Genomic DNA, 18,885 nt, shown 5'->3' with positions numbered 1-18,885 from the left:
GAAATCACTGGTGGTGCCAAAAGTTAGTCACCCCCAATGACTGTATTGACTTACCCGATACACCGGGCCAGTGCTCCTGTTAGCAGAAAATTGTCCTGTCCCAGGGTTCTTCTTGGCAAGAACCAGGGAGCAATCCTCTTCTTGCTTCTTCTTTCTTTGCGTGGGTGCGTAATGGAGTAAAAACCCAAAATTTAACAAAAAGAGTCGTCCTTTTCACTTTACTGCACATGTGCTGGCCCTGGGGTACCAAAGAAAAGTAAAGAGGAAGAAGAGGATTGCTCTGTAGTGGTCACTGAGAAAACCCTGGGCCCTGGGAACAAGAGCACCAGCTGGGGTATCAGGTAAGTGAATACAACCTACATTTTGGCACCCCCAGTGATTTCACCTTTCCGTCTCCTTTACATGTATCCTTATGTTATTACTGTGTTGCTTTATCAATGATTAATCCATCGGTGCTGAGGTACCAGTGACATCAACCTTGAGAAAACTTTGATATATAGATTAGATTTTATTTAATGGCTCCCATACACACAGAATTTGGGTTCTGCTTAGTTTTCAAAGGAACTTGAGCGACAAACTATGTGCTGTGGTGACGCACTTACAAATAATAAACTAGCAAAGAATTATCACAGGAGGAACAATCTGATCATTCCAACTGATAACATTCAATGTGGAAAATGTTCCTTTCTAAAAGAATGTTTAAACAATTTAAGGCTGCATAGTGTGTTGGGGCAGTGAATTATTTATGAATTGCAAAAAAGTGACCTTGTTCATCACTTAAATCAGCAGATTTATACAGGGGCACATTTACTTGGGGTCGAATATCGAGGTTTAATAAACCCTCGATATTCGACCGTCTAAGTAAAATCCTTCGTCTTCGAATATCGAAGTCGAAGGATTTACCGCAATTTGTTCATCGGAAAAATGATTAGCTCCTTTTAACAAACAATTCGAAGGATTTTAATTCATCCATCGAACGATTCGAATTGTGAATTGTCCAAACTCGATTCGGTTTTAATTTGAATTCAAATTTCGAGATTTATCATACTCTGGTGCTTTACAAACTCAAATTCGACTATTCGCCAGCTTAAAGGAACAGTTCAGTGTAAAAATAAAAACTGTGTAAATAGATAGGCTGTGCAAAATAAAAAATGTTTCTAATATAGTTATTTAGCCAAAAATTTAATATATAAAGGCTGGAGTGAACAGATGTCTAATAAAACAGCCAGAATCCAACTTCCTGCTTTTCAGCTCTATAACTCTGAGTTAGTCAGCGACTTGAAGGGGGGCCACATGGTACATTTCTGTTCAGTGAGTTTGTAATTGATCCTCAGCATTCAGCTCAGATTCAAAAGCAACAGATATGACCCATGTGGCCCCCCCTCAAGTATCTGATTGGTTACTGCCTGGTAGCCAGGGTAACCAGTCATTGTAAACCAAGAGAGCTGAAAAGCAGGAAGTAGTGTTCTGACTGACATGTTATACATCAAATCACTCCAACCTTTATACATTATATTTGTGGCTAACTAACTATATTAGAAACATTTTTTATTTTGCACAGCCTATTTATTTACCCAGTTTTTATTTTTACACTGAACTATTCCTTTAAACCTGCCGAATTGCTGTAAGTCAGTGGGAGAGGTCCAGGGATTAATTTGATGTTTGCAGCCTTCTTGACATTTGAGTTTTTTTAATTTGAATTGAGCTTATTTTATTTGTGAGGATAAATAGAGAAGAGCGATTCCGCACACCAGGCCGTTTAGTTAAAATAGAAAATCTTTATTCGACCATGTTTAAAAAATACACGCTGTAGTTTCAGCTTGACGCGTTTCGGGCTCAGCTGCCCTTAATCATAAGCTTTTGATTTGCTTATGATTAAGGGCAGCTGAGCCCGAAACGCGTCAAGCTGAAACTACAGCGTGTATTTTTTAAACATGGTCGAATAAAGATTTTCTATTTTAACTAAACGGCCTGGTGTGCGGAATCGCTCTTCTCTATTTATCCTCACTCTCTACGGCGTGGGACGCCGAAGTTCCAGCACCCAGATCCGGATTCATTGTGCCGGCTACCTTTGACCAACCTGCGGTGAGTCGGAGCGGTTTTGCTCTCTCTACTTATTTTATTTGTATCAAATTCGATTCCAGTTTTCTGGACGATTCAATTCATCCAAGCTGAGAAATTTAGATTTTATGAATAAATTTCGAATGTATGGGGGTTCATGGGAGTTTTAAAAAAAACTCACATGAATTCAAAACTCGACCCTTGATAAATGCGCCTCTATTGTTTTCCTAGGCAAATGAATAGTTTTATTTTTCCAGTACAACCTAAGCTTTCTAAATCTGACTGGGAGTGCAAGCATATACTGAGAGAACGGGTGCATTCTCAAGGTGGGCATACAAATAAAGGAAGATGCTCTTAAAAGCAAGGTAGTCCACGCTTCTGCGCTTTCCACGATAGTCTTCTCAATAATTGCAGTTGAGTCGTTACATAAAACCTTCGACTCCTCAGTTTATGATACCTCTGACTGTGACTTAAAGGAACAGTAACACCAAAAACTGAAAGTGTAACAAAGAAATTAAATCATTATACCGATGCTCTGCACTGGTAAAAGCGGTATGTTTGTTTCAGAAATATTACTATAGTTAATATAAACAAACAATCTGCTGTGTAGCCATGGGGGCAGCCATTCAAGCTGGAAAAAGGTGAAAAAGCACAGGTAACATAGCACATAACAAAACACCATTGAACTGGACAGGTCTTATGTGTTATGTGCTATGTAACCTGTGCATGTTAACAGTTAATTGCTTTAAAACGCTTTCATTTTTTGGTATTACTGTTCCTTTAATATACCAATGTATTTTCCATATTGAAAAGAAGTTAAATACACAACATACAGGCAGGTTATCGCGGTCAAAGCTCAAAAATATATACCATATACTTTACTGATTCCAAACGAAAATCAAAGTTAAACTTCATAAACCAAAAACAATTGGAAAACGTAAAACAACTTCAATTAATTGAACCTGGCATATACATGTAGAATAACTGTTAAATACAATCAATAATGAACTAAATCACTTCTGCCATATTTTCATAGAAGCTCTTAAATCTGATTTGATTATTTTCATCTGCTATTTGAACAAACAATTTTAAAGTTAAAAAGGCAGCCAAGTGTGTGGCTCCTCATAAGCAAGGAAGGAATAAGGAGGAAGAAAGTATTGTAATGGGCAGAAAAGGAGTATGAAATGTTAATAGATTTTGTATTGAATGTCATTAACACATATTTTGCTACCCCCCTAAGCCCACTGGCTGGGTCCTGTGTCTCTTTGGCAACTACTACAAAAACATTTGGGTCTAGGACAGGGGTCAGCGACCTTTACTATCAAAAGAGACATTTTTCCACCTCTTCCACTAAAGAAAAATAGTCTGGAGCCGCAAAACATAACACAGCTTTTAAAAGTTTTAACCTTTTTTAATTTTAGCTGTTACAACAACAGAATACAACAAACAGAAGTGTGTATGTGTAGGCCTACTTTGAAATAAATTAAACACTGAATATCCCTATTAAATGCTAGTGTTCTCATCAGTTTAATGTGACTTCTATTTCTGAAGCTCTATGCTGATCTTCCCTCTCTTGTCTGGAGTGTGTGACCGTGGTAAGGACCATGATGAATCATCTTGCTGCGGCTCGCTCTTGCCTGTCACTCCTGGGACGTCTATACAGTCCTCGCACCTGCTGACGGCTTCCTGAGTGTGCGACCGCGGTAAGCTAACCATTAGCTTACCGCGGTCGCACACTCAAGAAGCCACCAGCAGGTGCGAGGGCTGTATAGACAACGTGACTGAGCCGCAGCAAGCAGGATGAAGAGCCGCATGAGGCTCCGGAGCCGCGGGTGGCCTACCCCTGGTCTAGGAAGATCAAGCCTCATTTATTGCTCCAACATTAGATTGCAAATAGGTTACAGTTATATGAAAACATTAATCTCAAAATCACAAAAACGATTAAGACCCCTGTGGTGCCGGGTGCTCAGTCCGCAGTGTCCCCACTGCCAACAGTAAATACACGAACAGGAGGACGGCACTCCGGTAAAAAACTGATTTTTATTGCTGGGTACTGTAAAAATACATAGGCCTTACGCGTTTCGGGAACACCTTCCCTTAATCATAGGCCTATGATTAAGGGAAGGTGTTCCCGAAACGCGTAAGGCCTATGTATTTTTACAGTACCCAGCAATAAAAACCTGTTTTTTTACCGGAGTGCCGTCCTCCTGTTCGTGTATTTATATGAAAACATTGTTGCACAAATCATTCTGTAGTAGTTTCAGGAATATTCGGGACAACAAATAATCGTTTGACAGAAAGGTATCCATAATTGGTTCTCAGGGTGGGCATGAAGCTATATCACCAAGAAAATTACTTCTGCCATATCCTCCTTCATAGAAGCTCTTAAATCTGATTTGATTATTTTCAGTGCTTGTATTTAAAGTTATTAAGACTCGGAGTTGGAACATTTTTGGTGACTCCACAGCTCTGCCTCTTCTACAATCTATTTACCCATTTCTTTCTTCTTATGGTCTTGCTCTTCAGCTTCCCACTTGTCTTGGCAGCTCTCTTCTACCCCATTTCAATTTTCTTTTCTCACATTTCATACTCCTTTTCTGCCCATTACACTACTTTCTTGTGCTCCTTAAACTTCAGTCACTCTTTACTGCTGTACTGCAAGTTGGGAGTGATATCACACCCCTTCCTTCCCCCCCCAGCAGCCTAACAAAAGAACAATGGGAAGGTAACCAGATAGCAGCTCCGCAACACAAGAAAACAGCTGCCTAGCAGATCTAAGAACAGCACTCAATAGTAAAATCCAGGTCCCACTGAGACACATTTAGTTTCATTGAGTAGGAGAAACAACAACCTGCCAGAAAGCAGTTTCATCCTAAAGTGCTGGCTCTTTCTGAAAGCACATGACATGGCACCTACACACCAATATAAATTTAGAAAAAACAAAACAACACTTGCTGTTTCAGGAATGAAATTTTAGATGGTAGAGTAAATTATTTGCAGTGTAAACAGTGTCATTTAGAAATAAATCTACACCATAAAAATTGTGATAGAATCCCTTTAAGCCGTATCAACCTGTCTCCTTTTGTTTACCACCGATTAAATCACTATACAGGTATGGGACCTGTTATCCAGAATACTCAGGATCTGAAGTTTTCCGGATAAATGATCTTTTCATAACTTGGATTTTCTACCTTAAGTCTACTAAAAAAACAATGTAAACATGAATAAAAATCAAATAGGATTGTTTTGCTTCCAATGAGGATTAATTATATCTTAGTTTGGATCAAGTACAAGGAATTTTTTATTATTACAGAGAAAATGAAATCATTTTTAAAAATCTGATTTGATGGTGATTTGAGGTGGCCTTCCTGTCATTTGGAGCTTTCTAGATAACGGGATTCCGGATAATGGATCCCAAATCTGTACTTATCAAGAATTGTGTTGATGCAGGACACATGCCTTTAAATACTTTTGCAATGGCCACACACCTTTTAGGACCAGTGTTTATTTAAACTTGGTGCTGCCATACTGTGTTGTAGAAAGTGACACTTCTATATCCCCCACTTTTCTTTAAAACACACACACAAACATACATACACATACTTTCCCCTCTTGGATATGTCTACCATGCTACTTCCAACCTGATTCATCACCTTGAGTGGTATGCGGTTTCAAAACTTTAAAATAAATTGATTTTGTTGTGAATGATATTACATATATTTAGCTACCCCCCTAAGGCCACTGGCTGGGTCCTGTGTCTCTCTTGCAACTGCTACAAAAACATTTGGGTCTAGGAAGCCGACCCCCACAGTGAAAACCTCTTCCTAAGGACTACTGTGGACTTTCTAGGGTCAAGCCTCATTTATTGCTCCAACATTAGATTGCAAATAGGTTACAGTTATATGAAGACACTGTTGCACAAATCATTCTGTAGTAGTTTCAGGAATATTCTGAACAACAAACATAATTTAACTTACTATGAGGTCAATATATAAGAGTTGGAAACAGACCAGGAAGGCGCAGTGCTTTGCTGCAAATTATACTTTTATTCGACACTACATGTTTTGAGCAAAGTTGCCCTTTATAATTTAACTTACTTTGAGTTGTCTCTTGAAAACTCTGTCTTATTTCGCAGAGAAGCTCTTCCGCCACTGCAGGCAAGATGGCGTCCATCTTTCACCGACACGAAAAAGCTGCAAGTCAATGTTTATAGAAGATCAGAGAGACTGGCAATCTTCCTGCTGATGGGTATATTACATCGTTACACTAAATCCTTTCTGCCATTTCTTGGCAATGTGAAATATTTAGAGATTAAAAAGTAAAATGACTACTTGGGGTTAGAAGAAAATGTCCCTGCAATATTCCATAGCTTGAGGGCTTTCAGTTTATACAAACCCATTAAAAATCAGGAATAGGCAGATCTAGGAGTAGGTAGAAGAGGCACGTGCCTAGGGCGCAAAAGCTTGTTCCGCTTCTTTCGCCCACCCCTGGTCTGAACCCTTATTCTCCACCAGCACGCTCCAGTGCGCTACTCCATGTATGCTCTTCCCCCTGCGCACATTGTTACGTTGGGGGGTGCACACACTCCGGGGAGGGGGAAGAGTGGCCTGCTAGTTTGCCTTGGGTGCCCAGCTGGCTTGGCCCAGGCCTCTGGCAAGCTAGGTATAGAGCTGTATTAAAGGAGTGGTTTAGCTTTAAGTTAACTTTTGATAAGTTTTTCAGGGGACCAGGAAAAAATTATGTAAAATCCAGGGAAATGTGTTAAAGTAACTTTTTCTTCAGGTACTGAAAGGATATAAGCACAGGAGTCTGTTTAACTTTGAGATACAATATTTACTGTGTTAATAACAAGGGTTAAAGGGCATGTAAAGTCTAAAATAGAATAAGGCTAGAAATGCTGTATTTAGTATACTAAATATAAACATGAACTTACTGCACCACAAGCCTAATCAAACAAATAATTTATGCTTTCAAAGTTGGCTACAGGGGGTCACCATCTTGTAACTTTGTTAAACATCTTTGCAAGACTAAGACTGTGCACATGCTCAGTGGGGTCTGGGCTGCTTAGGGATCGTCATAAACAAAGCTGCTTGAGTTCTGCATGGCTGGGAAGTAAGGCAAGGGCTCCCCCTGCTGTCCATAAGTATGATTGTTTCCCTGCTCAGCAGTTAGGGACCATCTGACAATTCCTATCCACAGCAGTAAATGAAGGGAGCATTTCACTGCATACAGTCAGGTTTCTTATAAAAACGGTACACATTTTTTAATTGAAGTATATTGGAGATAGGTTTCTTTTTCATTAAAGAAAGTAAAAATGGGATTTTACTTTTTTTGCCTTTACACGCCCTTTAAGCATTGCAGCGTTCATTTTACACTATGGGAGGCATGTGCAAGTCCTCTCTGTCATACATACACAACCTTAAAGGAGAAGGAAAGCCCCAGGGCGCAAAACCCCTCCCCCCCTCCCCTGTGTTGCCCCCCCTCCCTCCTCCCCCCTGGCCTACCTGTCCCCCTGGGCAAATGCCCCTAACTTGTTACTCACCCCTCTGCGCAGGTCCTGTCCACGGAGTTCGCAGTCGCCATCTTCTCCCACGCGCGTCTTCTTCCTGCTCTGACCGGCGTCTTCTGGCGCATGCGCAGTAGGAACAGGTACCGGTACAGCTCTATTGCGCATGCGCCGAATGTCACAAAGTGAAATCGGAAAACTTCGTGACATTCGGCGCATGCGCAATAGAGCTGTACCGGTACCTGTTCCTACTGCGCATGCGCCAGAAGACGCCGGTCAGAGCAGGAAGAAGACGCGCGTGGGAGAAGATGGCGACTGCGAACTCCGTGGACAGGACCTGCGCAGAGGGGTGAGTAACAAGTTAGGGGCATTTGCCCAGGGGGACAGGTAGGCCAGGGGGGAGGAGGGAGGGGGGGCATCACAGGGGAGGGGGGAGGGGTTTTGCGCCCTGGGGCTTTCCTTCTCCTTTAAGCAATAAGTGATTGGTGCAGGACTGTATAAGGGGCAGACTAATTGGAATTGATCAGTTACAGACAGAACCATGGCAAAATATACATCTGGTTAGTAATTCAAACCTCTTTACTTCAAAAATAGAGGGACAAAATTTTAAGGCACAATTCAGGAAAACATTACTTAAAATAAGGGAAATGCACCCATTGAAGTGCATTATAAATTGGTTGGACCACATATAAAAAAAACCTTAATAGAATGGTTAATTCTAAGCAACTTTCCAATTGGCCTACATTTGTTTTAAATGAATTGCCTTCTTCTTCAGACTCTTTTCAACTTTCAAATGGTCACTGACCCCATCAAAAAAACAAATGCTCTGTAAGGCTACAAATCTTTCTTATTACTCATCTTTCTATTCAGGCCTCTCCTATTCATATCACAGTCTATTATTCAGACCAGTGCACGGTTGCTAGGGGAATTTGGACCCTCATTCTTACACTGGAGAAGGGGGGATAATAAGATCACTATGTATATATTTTATCCGTATGTATAAACGATTTCACCTTCCTTTTCGGACTTGCCAGAAAGCAGACACGCTTAACACTACATACGGCTGAGAAATAACACATTCAGTGAATAAACATAGGCCCGTCGCTATCCTGCTCACCTCCGCATATATTTTACATTGCCATTTCCAGGTTCAGGTTTGCGCCAGCTGATGGGGGCGGAGCCACGTGCTGGCATGCGTTCCACTGTTGTCAGAGTCTGAGCGCGCTGAATTCGAGTAGCGCGGGCTGAGCGCTTTGGTTCACGATGATTGGACTAATACATCACGTGATCTGCGTCACCGCTTTTCTGGGAGTATGACTGGTAGCTTTAGCAGAGACGTAACCCAGACGTAAGTGCGTTGTAGTGTGATTGCGGCTTTCGCTGCCACTTGGGCGAGGGCTATAGGTTTAACCACGGCACTCATTTCGTAAGCACCTCGGTGCTGTGTTACTAAGACTAATAAGCCTCATGGAAGCATTCGGGTCAGGTTTGCGGTTTTCCAGCCAAATTGAGTCATTGATTTAAAGCCCAGGCTGGTTTTAAAAGCACAAACTAGCCAAGGTATGTATGTAGGCTACTTTTTGGGCTGGTTTGTACTTTTGAAATCAGCCAAAGTTTATTCTTACCCTAATGCGCAGTGCCTGTTGGGTGATGTAGTTTTTGTTTAACAATTTAATGCAAGACTACAATACCCAGCATGCAATGGGACTGACCTATGTAGAAGTCGCAAGTTAACAGATTTTGGGCTCTGTACCCCAGTCTCCCGTCACTCTTAAGCATTCTCACATTTTCCAGTGACTTTCCTCAATTTCAGACAATTTTGGGGCAAAAATCTGTTGGCCACCAAAATGTCTGAATATTTAATGAAATGATATATGTGTTGGGGTCTCATGGGACCCCTATATCTCCTGGGCCCCCCCTCTGTAGTTACGCCCCTGGTTACAGGCCAATCTGCCCCATTTTGCTTCATGGAAACAATATATGGAATTTTCACATATATTTATTTTTTAGACTTTTATGTCACTGCACATATTGTGCTATCTATGGGATAATTGTGAAGTGCCTCTTGGCTAGTTTTGGGCTGGTTTTGTAGCCGACTTTGGCTGGTCTTGAAAATTAGACCTGGCAACCCTGATTCGGGTGTTCCATCACTAGTGGGGGTCGCATGAGCCCAATATAAAGTGCAGGTGGGACCCCCACAGTCAGGGCGAAACCATTTTTTTAAATCCCTTTTGACTTCAATATATGGGCAACGATCAAATGGCTTGGAGGCCCCCAAGAAATAATGTTTGATTGGGCTTGTGGTGCAGTAAGTTCATGTTTATATTTAGTATACAAAATACAGCATTTCTAGCCTTATTCTATTTTAGACTTTACATGCCCTTTAAACAATTTTAGTGGATGAGCCTGTACTTCTTCCACCTGTGCTGGGAACTTACATTTGTCTGAATAAAGTCTCTGCTGAAAGAATGGCCTGGGATTCACCCTGTGGTGGGAGGCAGGAGAGATCCAATGCTGGATGCAATGCCTGTATGTAAAGCTGGTCACACATAGGGAGATCCGATCGCTTCTTGACGTTACCTTGAGGTGGATGATATCGGACTGATCCAATCATGGGTAATGGGGCCCAACGATCGGATCACAATGAGAAAAATACTGACGGATTGAGAACTGCATCAACAAAATGATGTGGTCCTTAATCCGACGGGATTTTTAAACCCACAGATCAACATCTGGCCAAATTTTGTCGAGATAACAATCAGGGAAGCCCGTTGAAGGACCTCCATATACTGCCCAATTAGCTGTTGACTTAAAGAGGTGGTTCACCTTTCAGTTAACTCTTAGTATGTTATGGAATGGCCATTTCTACTCCACTTTTCAGTTCGTCTTCATTATTTATTTATTTTTTGGTTTTTTAATTATTTGCCTGTTTCTTCTGACTTTCCAGTTTTCAAATGGGGGTCAATGACCACCCCATCTAAAAGCAAATGCTCTGTAAAGCTACCAATGTATTATTGCTTTTTATTACACATGTTTCTATTCAGGCCATTTCCTATTGATAGACCAGTGTCTTATTCAAATCAATGCATGGGTTGGACCCTATCAACCTGCTGAAATTGCAAACTGGAGAGCTGCTGAATAAAAATCGAAATAACTCAAAAACCACAAATAATAGAAAATGAAAACCAATTGCAAATTGTCTCATAATATCCCTCTTTACATCACTAAAAGTTAGTTAAAGGTACCCAACCCCTTTAATCTGTTGGCAGCTTATAACTGTTTTTTCATCCAATAGACAGCACTCCAATAGTATTAAAACCGTCTTTATTTGTAGGACAGCAGCACAGATGCAACGTTTCGAGCGGCACCCCACTCTTTGTCAAGCATAAAAACACCACCACCACCTGACCTTAAATACCATTGGGCACAGTGCTCCCTGGTGTCACCACATATATTGACAAGATATACAAAATATTTAAAAGGTTACAATTTGTCATATGCATCACTTAATATCACATGAGTTGATTATCTTCAAATGTATCAAAAAGGGACTTATCTTGTTAGTGTCCATTGTTGGTTACAATCCCAGACAAGTGATACACAGTATCCATATAACAACCTACAAAAGATAAAATCATTTTAAAAGAAGAACAGCTATTTCAATAAAAAAGGATTCAAGTCATATTCATGATTCAGTCCATTTGGGAATAGTGACCCTAATCTCCTTATCCATTGCGCCTCTTTGCGCAATAATTCCTTATCCCGGTCACCCCCACGTCTCCTTCTTGGGACTGAATCGAGAATTTGAAACCGCAACGGACTTACAGTGTGACCATTTTCATTAAAGTGCTTGGCAACAGGTTGGTTTAATTTATTCCTAATAGCCGACTTATGCTCAGTAAGCCTCTCCCTGACGCTCCTTATCGTCTTTCCTATGTAAATTTTTCCGCAGGGACACTTAATATTGTACACCACATACGTGGATGCACAAGTAAAGAAACCTTTAATGGGAATACGAGTGCCCTGTAGGGGATGGTATACCCATTCTCCTTTAAGTACATTACTACAATGGCTACACCCACAGCAGGGAAAAGTCCCATTTTTAGGCGTTTTGAGAAAGGTTTGTTTAGATTTCAGAGAAGGACCAAGATCCGCTTTTACCAATTTATTTCCAATAGTATCTGCGTTCATATATGACATCACAGGCGGGGATCTAAAGGCGGTTTTATCTGGGAAATTTCTAGTTAATAGACTCCATTCCCTCCGTATTATACCTGAGATTTCATTACTCAACACATTATACTGATTTACAAAGGGGATCCTCTTCTTCCCTGGGGTACTATCTCTCTCTGTTCTCCTCAGCTCACTTTCAGCCCCTTCTAAAATCCTATTCGGATAGCCCCTTCTTCTAAACTTTTCCTTCATTTCATCCACTCTCAAAGTCTGCTGACATTCATTTTGGACTATACGTTTCACCCTTAAGACTTGTGATCTGGGTAAAGATTTCTTTATATGTGGAGGATGGAAAGAATCATATCTCAATAGTGTATTTCTGTCTGTTGTTTTTACATAGAGGTCAGTCTCAAGATTGCCCTTTCTAGTATTTTTTACCATCACATCTAGGAAAGAAATACTGTTAGGATCACAGTTTACGGTAAACCTAATAAAAGGGGTACATCTATTAAGTCTTTCTACAAAATCCATGAGCTCAGAATGTCGTCCCGTCCAAATTGCAAAAATATCGTCTATGTAGCGATACCAACACTTACAGTTCTCTTGAAATCCATAATCAGTGTAAATAAATTGATTTTCCAAAACATCCATAAATAAGTTTGCATAGGACGGGGCGACATTCGAGCCCATCGCTGTGCCTTTAATCTGCAGAAAAAATTCATCCTGAAATAAAAAATAGTTTTTACCCAGAACAATCTGTAGTAGTGTTACCAAAAACTTTTTTTGGGCTCCATCAAGGGTAATGTCCCTATCCAAATGATGAAGGATGGCCTCTACACCCCCATCATGAGGGATGGAGGTGTAGAGGCTCTCCACATCTAAGGTAACCAACATGGAATCCGGGGGTAGATCATTGATCATATTGATTTTACTTAAAAAATCACCAGTATCCTTAACATAGGATTTTGTTTTAAATACATACTCCCTAAGTATTTTATCCAAAAATTTTGCCAATGGACAAAACACTGAGTTAATCCCAGCCACTATGGGCCTACCTGGGGGCTTGTCCAAATTTTTATGGATTTTAGGGAGTATGTATAATACAGGTGTGGTTGGATTAACCTGTATCAAATAGTAAGCCAATTTCTGATCAATGATCTCCAGTTTTAAGGCATGATCCACACAATCCTTGATAGCCCGCTGTACAGAAAAAAGGGGATTAGTGGATAATCTCTCATATGTAGTGGTATCATTTAGCATTGCCACAATTGTATCCACATAATACTTTTTATTCACCACCACTACTGCTCCCCCCTTATCTGCTGGTTTAATCATCAGATCCCTATTATTCTGAAGGGACAGCAGTGCCTTTCTCTCCTCTAACGTGATGTTCTCCCTGGACTGGTGTATCTCACCTTTTTTAAATCTATCCTCAAATTTCCTAATCTCATCTTTCACGCCCTGTATGTACGTTTCCACCACATGATTAGTTTTAGCAGGCATATATGTACTTGAATTATACAGACCCCAATCCTGTAAATGAAAAGTATTACAATAAACATTCAATTTATCAGCAGTGAGTTCCCCATTATCATCCAATTCAGCTGTCAGCCGTATTCTCCTAAAAAAGGCCTCCAAATCTATATCAAGTTGGAAAAAATCAGGAAATGTTGTTACTGAAGAAGGGGAGGCAGGAAGCACCATAAAAAAGAAGCAGCCATATCGCAGGAGGAAAATGCGGTGGTAAACATCTCTGCAGTACAGCTAACTCATAATGAAACCAAGGTACTTTCTAAGGGGTTGGGCTTTGCAGTAACAACATTTCCTGATTTTTTCCAACTTGATATAGATTTGGACGGGACGACATTCTGAGCTCATTGATTTTGTAGAAAGACTTAATAGATGTACCCCTTTTATTAGGTTTACCGTAAACTGTGATCCTAACAGTATTTCTTTCCTAGATGTGATGGTAAAAAATACTAGAAAGGGCAATCTTGAGACTGACCTCTATGTAAAAACAACAGACAGAAATACACTATTGAGATATGATTCTTTCCATCCTCCACATATAAAGAAATCTTTACCCAGATCACAAGTCTTAAGGGTGAAACGTATAGTCCAAAATGAATGTCAGCAGACTTTGAGAGTGGATGAAATGAAGGAAAAGTTTAGAAGAAGGGGCTATCCGAATAGGATTTTAGAAGGGGCTGAAAGTGAGCTGAGGAGAACAGAGAGAGATAGTACCCCAGGGAAGAAGAGGATCCCCTTTGTAAATCAGTATAATGTGTTGAGTAATGAAATCTCAGGTATAATACGGAGGGAATGGAGTCTATTAACTAGAAATTTCCCAGATAAAACCGCCTTTAGATCCCCGCCTGTGATGTCATATATGAACGCAGATACTATTGGAAATAAATTGGTAAAAGCGGATCTTGGTCCTTCTCTGAAATCTAAACAAACCTTTCTCAAAACGCCTAAAAATGGGACTTTTCCCTGCTGTGGGTGTAGCCATTGTAGTAATGTACTTAAAGGAGAATGGGTATACCATCCCCTACAGGGCACTCGTATTCCCATTAAAGGTTTCTTTACTTGTGCATCCACGTATGTGGTGTACAATATTAAGTGTCCCTGCGGAAAAATTTACATAGGAAAGACGATAAGGAGCGTCAGGGAGAGGCTTACTGAGCATAAGTCGGCTATTAGGAATAAATTAAACCAACCTGTTGCCAAGCACTTTAATGAAAATGGTCACACTGTAAGTCAGTTGCGGTTTCAAATTCTCGATTCAGTCCCAAGAAGGAGACGTGGGGGTGACCGGGATAAGGAATTATTGCGCAAGGAGGCGCAATGGATAAGGAGATTAGGGTCACTATTCCCAAATGGACTGAATCATGAATATGACTTGAATCCTTTTTTATTGAAATAGCTGTTCTTCTTTTAAAATGATTTTATCTTTTGTAGGTTGTTATATGGATACTGTGTATCACTTGTCTGGGATTGTAACCAACAATGGACACTAACAAGATAAGTCCCTTTTGATACATTTGAAGATAATCAACTCATGTGATATTAAGTGATGCATATGACAAATTGTAACCTTTTAAATATTTTGTATATCTTGTCAATATATGTGGTGACACCAGGGAGCACTGTGCCCAATGGTATTTAAGGTCAGGTGGTGGTGGTGTTTTTATGCTTGACAAAGAGTGGGGTGCCGCTCGAAACGTTGCATCTGTGCTGCTGTCCTACAAATAAAGACGGTTTTAATACTATTGGAGTGCTGTCTATTGGATGAAAATACTTGTATGGTGGAGAACCCTTGTGAACAGGTCTCTGGACGTGCACCCAAGAAATAATTGGCCGAAGTAACAGGTGCGGTATAATTGTATTTACAATGGCAGCTTATAACTGTCCGTGTATGGGGCCCTTTAGAGCTCTTATGCCAATAAAACTTCACCTGTGTCTCTTACACCTGTGATCCCCAAACACTGGCTCAGGAACAACATGTTCTTCACCAACCCCTTGGATGTTGCTCCCAGTGGCCTCAAAGCAGGTGCTTATTTTTAAATTCCAGGCTTGGAGGCAAGTTTTAGTTGTATAAAAACCAGGTGCACTGCCAAACAGAGTCTCCTGTAGGCTGTCAGTCCACATAGGGGCTACCAATAGCCAATCACAGCTCTTATTTGGCACCCCATGAACTATTTTCATGCTTGTGTTGCTCCCCAACTCTTTTTACATTTGAATGTGGCTCACGAGTAAAAAAAAAAAGTAATCTTGTGGGTGGCTTAGCACTGAAGGGGTTTTAAAAAAATATTGTTTCCCCTAACTGGAGTGTGAGCTCTATTAGCCGGCACCTCTGCTGGGGGAAACATTGTTTGGACGATAGGTGCCCTTTTATATGTGTATGACCTAGGGATACACCGAATCCAGGATTCGGTTTGGGATTCGGCCTTTTTCAGCAGAAATCTGAATCCTTCTGCCAGGCTGAACCAAATCCTAATTTGCATATGCAAATTAGGGGAGGTAAATAACGTGACTTTTTGTCACAAAACAATGAAGTAAAAAATGTTTCCCCTTCCCACCCGTAATTTGCATATGCAAATTAGGATTCAGTTCGGTATTCAGCCGGATCTTTCGCCAACGATTCAGGGGTTCGGCCGAATGCAAAAAAGTGGATTTGGTGCATCCCTAGTATGACCTAAGATCAGGTGCACACGCATGTCGACATTTTATGTGAATGTGCCCCAGCATGGCTGCTCCTGTTGGGATAAGTTGTCTGCTGTTGCTTAAATAAATTCAATCTGATTGATGGCTCCTTGGGGGGGGGCGTCTTTTCTCTGATGGGTCACCAACACTGTCACACCCTGTCCTCAAAAGAAGAAAGCAATGGCACTCACAGCATATTCAAGCAGGATAAACCTTGCGTATGTTTATTTGCACATTTGCATCGTGTGCAAATAAACATACGCAAGGTTTATCCTGCTTGAATATGCTGTGAGTGCCATTGCTTTCTTCTTTTGTCGATTGAGGAGGGTGCCGATCCTTCCAAGTAACTGAGCACCTGGCGGAGCTTTTAAGGCCTGGGTGTGCGAGTTTTGCCATTATCTTCTGGACACCCTGTCCTCAGACATTTTCTATTCATTCCTATGGAACGTTTAGAAGTGTATTTATCAAATGATGAACTCTAGCTCATCGCTAAATACGCTTCTAAAAAATCCCATAAGAATGAATAGAAAGTGAGTTTTTATGTGACGAACATAAATCTGTGTCTTAAGTTCCTCTCTCATAATGAACAGCTAAGATGCTTATCCTCATCTTGTATTGCCCCAACTAAATTGCCTCCCGAATCTTCCTGCTGCTGGAATCCTCCTCCTCTCATCCAAGAGAAAACAGGCCCATCCACTGCTGAATCTTTACTATGACTTCTCATAAAGCAAAGGATATCTGACTTTCAAAGTCTCATTCCTCTGCACCTCACAACATCTCTTTGTCTCTGTCTGTACAGTGCTGATGGGTGCCTGTGTTTCTAAGTTATCCACCCACTTAGACTGTAAGCTCTGTGGGGCAGGGACCTCCTTCCTCTTGTTTCTTGAATCTTCAATGTCATTGGATTTTTGTATGTATTTTAGTTCTGTTATTGTCATGTTCTTTCTTCCTCCTCCTCCTTCTCCTTCTTCTCCCTTCCCCTGGCCGTGATTGGCACCTTTTCTGGAATCTGAATGGTACGTGGAAACCTAGATGCTATGTTGTTGCCATGTAACACTACATATACAAGCAGAACTACAGAATAAAAATATACTTTAGCAATGTCACTGTCTGAATGTCCTTTTTGGTTGGCAGGTTGAACCTTAAAACACTACCCACAGCCACTTGGATAGTCCCCAGTACTGACAGACAGAGGCAAAAACACAATAGACATGTGGAGAGACCAAATGTAACTGCTGAACTGTAACTCACACCCTGTGATTCTGTTGACTAATGCTAGGATTCATTGTCAAAATGCCAATTCTACTTTAAAAAAAAATGCAGTGTCTGTAATTCTTTTATCATAATCATTCTTGCCCATCCTAATAATTGCTTTGCATCATCTCTGCAGATTTGCCGTTGCTTGGTATGTGCTGCCATCTACTGGTCAAACATAAAATTGTTTGATTGTTGTCCATGGCACAATTAAAGGGGCATTTGAGTTGACTTTTCATATAAAAAAATCTGCTATTAGCAGCTTTACAGCTGGTGCTTATATTAAGTTTTCTGTTGTTTTCTAAATATGTTTAGAAAACATATATACACACAAAGTGTCCACTTTGATAATTAACTACAGCTAGAGAAATGCACAATCACTACAGTTGTTACTAATAATACTTATTTTATATGAGAGTAAAGGTCCCCCATAAACGCATGATTTTTCTTTGATGAACGACTGATTTCAGTGCAATCCAACAAATCCGTCAAATTATCGTGAAGTTAGTGGGAATCGAAAGATCTAAAGATTTCTCGTCCGACATCGATCAGAAAATTGATCGGCCAGGTTAGAAAATCTTCATCGGTCACAGTGAAATGTATCTATTGTCCAATTGTTTGCAGGGCCAGGCAGGCAGCTCCCCTCAGTTTCCCTGGCTTCAACTAGACAACATCGCTTGAAATGGTCTTTTTTTAGTTGATGGACAAATCGTACATTGAAACGATCGTTTCAAGTTAAGCTTGGTCTAATGATAACGAAAAGATCTGTTAAAAATCTTTACATCTATGGCCAGCTTAAGACTCACTGGGGGTTGGTGCCAAGTTGTTAGCCCCCCAGTGATTTTAGTCACTTCTGACCCTTGCTGGAATACTTCCCCCTCCCCCAGAGAAATGGCCGTAAATTGAAAGAGCAAAAAATGTTAAAATGCCAGGCAATACACATAACCATAGGTAAAACTCCTTAAAGCATTAAAGGATTGTTTTTTTCCCCATGTGATGGATAACAGGATCTTGGACCAAATCTGTGATACTGACAGCTGCCCAGTCATACTAATAAGAAAGACAAGGTTGATGTTGCTCAATGTAAAAAAAAAACGAAACTGTAAAATGACAGGGAACATATCGCTGTGTTTATTCACTATCCCGGCCCCTAAAAGCAGGTAAATGCTTGGGTGGAAGCTCTACAAAAATCCACACTCCAATATGTCTGATAATGAACCCCTGGCACCCCATTAATGGAATGCACAGAGATATCTCCTGGTGTCTATAGTCTGCGTTGGAGCAGGTATGAACAGGTTTAACCTGTGATGCTCGGGTCACTCAGTGCAGGATTTAAGGATGGGGTATATGGTCAGATGGTGCAGGACTGACCTTGTCTCACACTAGTTCAAGCGAGTCCAGTTGGGGATAATGAAATCTGGCAGATTAGAAGGGCATGTGGGTTGAAGCTGGTACATTAGACGCCGCTTTATTAATCCTGTTAGTGCTATTGACTCTTACATTACTTAAAGGCAGCATCTGCTACTGACAAATAACCATTAAGCCCAGGGAAGCCCTGAACTTGTGTAAACGTTTTGCTTTTCCTTTAAAGAGCCACATCTTTGCACTAAATGCATTAGCACCTGAACCTGTGCCTCATCTTTCTGTTTGTAACAGAAGTGAATGCCACACATAATAGAAGGATG

The 18,885-nt window shown here is 40.7% G+C and overlaps 1 protein-coding gene across 3 annotated transcripts in view; it reads right to left on the bottom strand.

The window, feature by feature from the left end:
* The window catches only part of zswim7.L (zinc finger, SWIM-type containing 7 L homeolog), a 61,918-nt gene extending 51,893 nt beyond the window's left edge, over nt 1–10,025 (bottom strand). Inside the window, exons 1-2 of one of the 3 annotated variants that reach the window (XM_041580817.1) lie at nt 10,006–10,025; nt 6,159–6,254 (exon numbers count right to left, since the gene is read on the bottom strand). In XM_041580817.1, coding sequence (XP_041436751.1) covers nt 6,159–6,234 — 76 coding nt within the window. In that variant the 5' untranslated portion in view covers nt 6,235–6,254; nt 10,006–10,025. 3 annotated transcript variants of the gene reach the window in all.
* Nucleotides 10,026–18,885: the final 8,860 nt, after the last annotated feature.

This window comes from Xenopus laevis, chromosome 2L (genome assembly GCF_017654675.1).
Source record: "Xenopus laevis strain J_2021 chromosome 2L, Xenopus_laevis_v10.1, whole genome shotgun sequence".
Taxonomy (NCBI): Eukaryota; Metazoa; Chordata; class Amphibia; order Anura; family Pipidae; genus Xenopus; species Xenopus laevis.
Note: the sequence above shows the minus strand (reverse complement) of the source record. Positions and strands in the feature narration are given on the sequence as shown.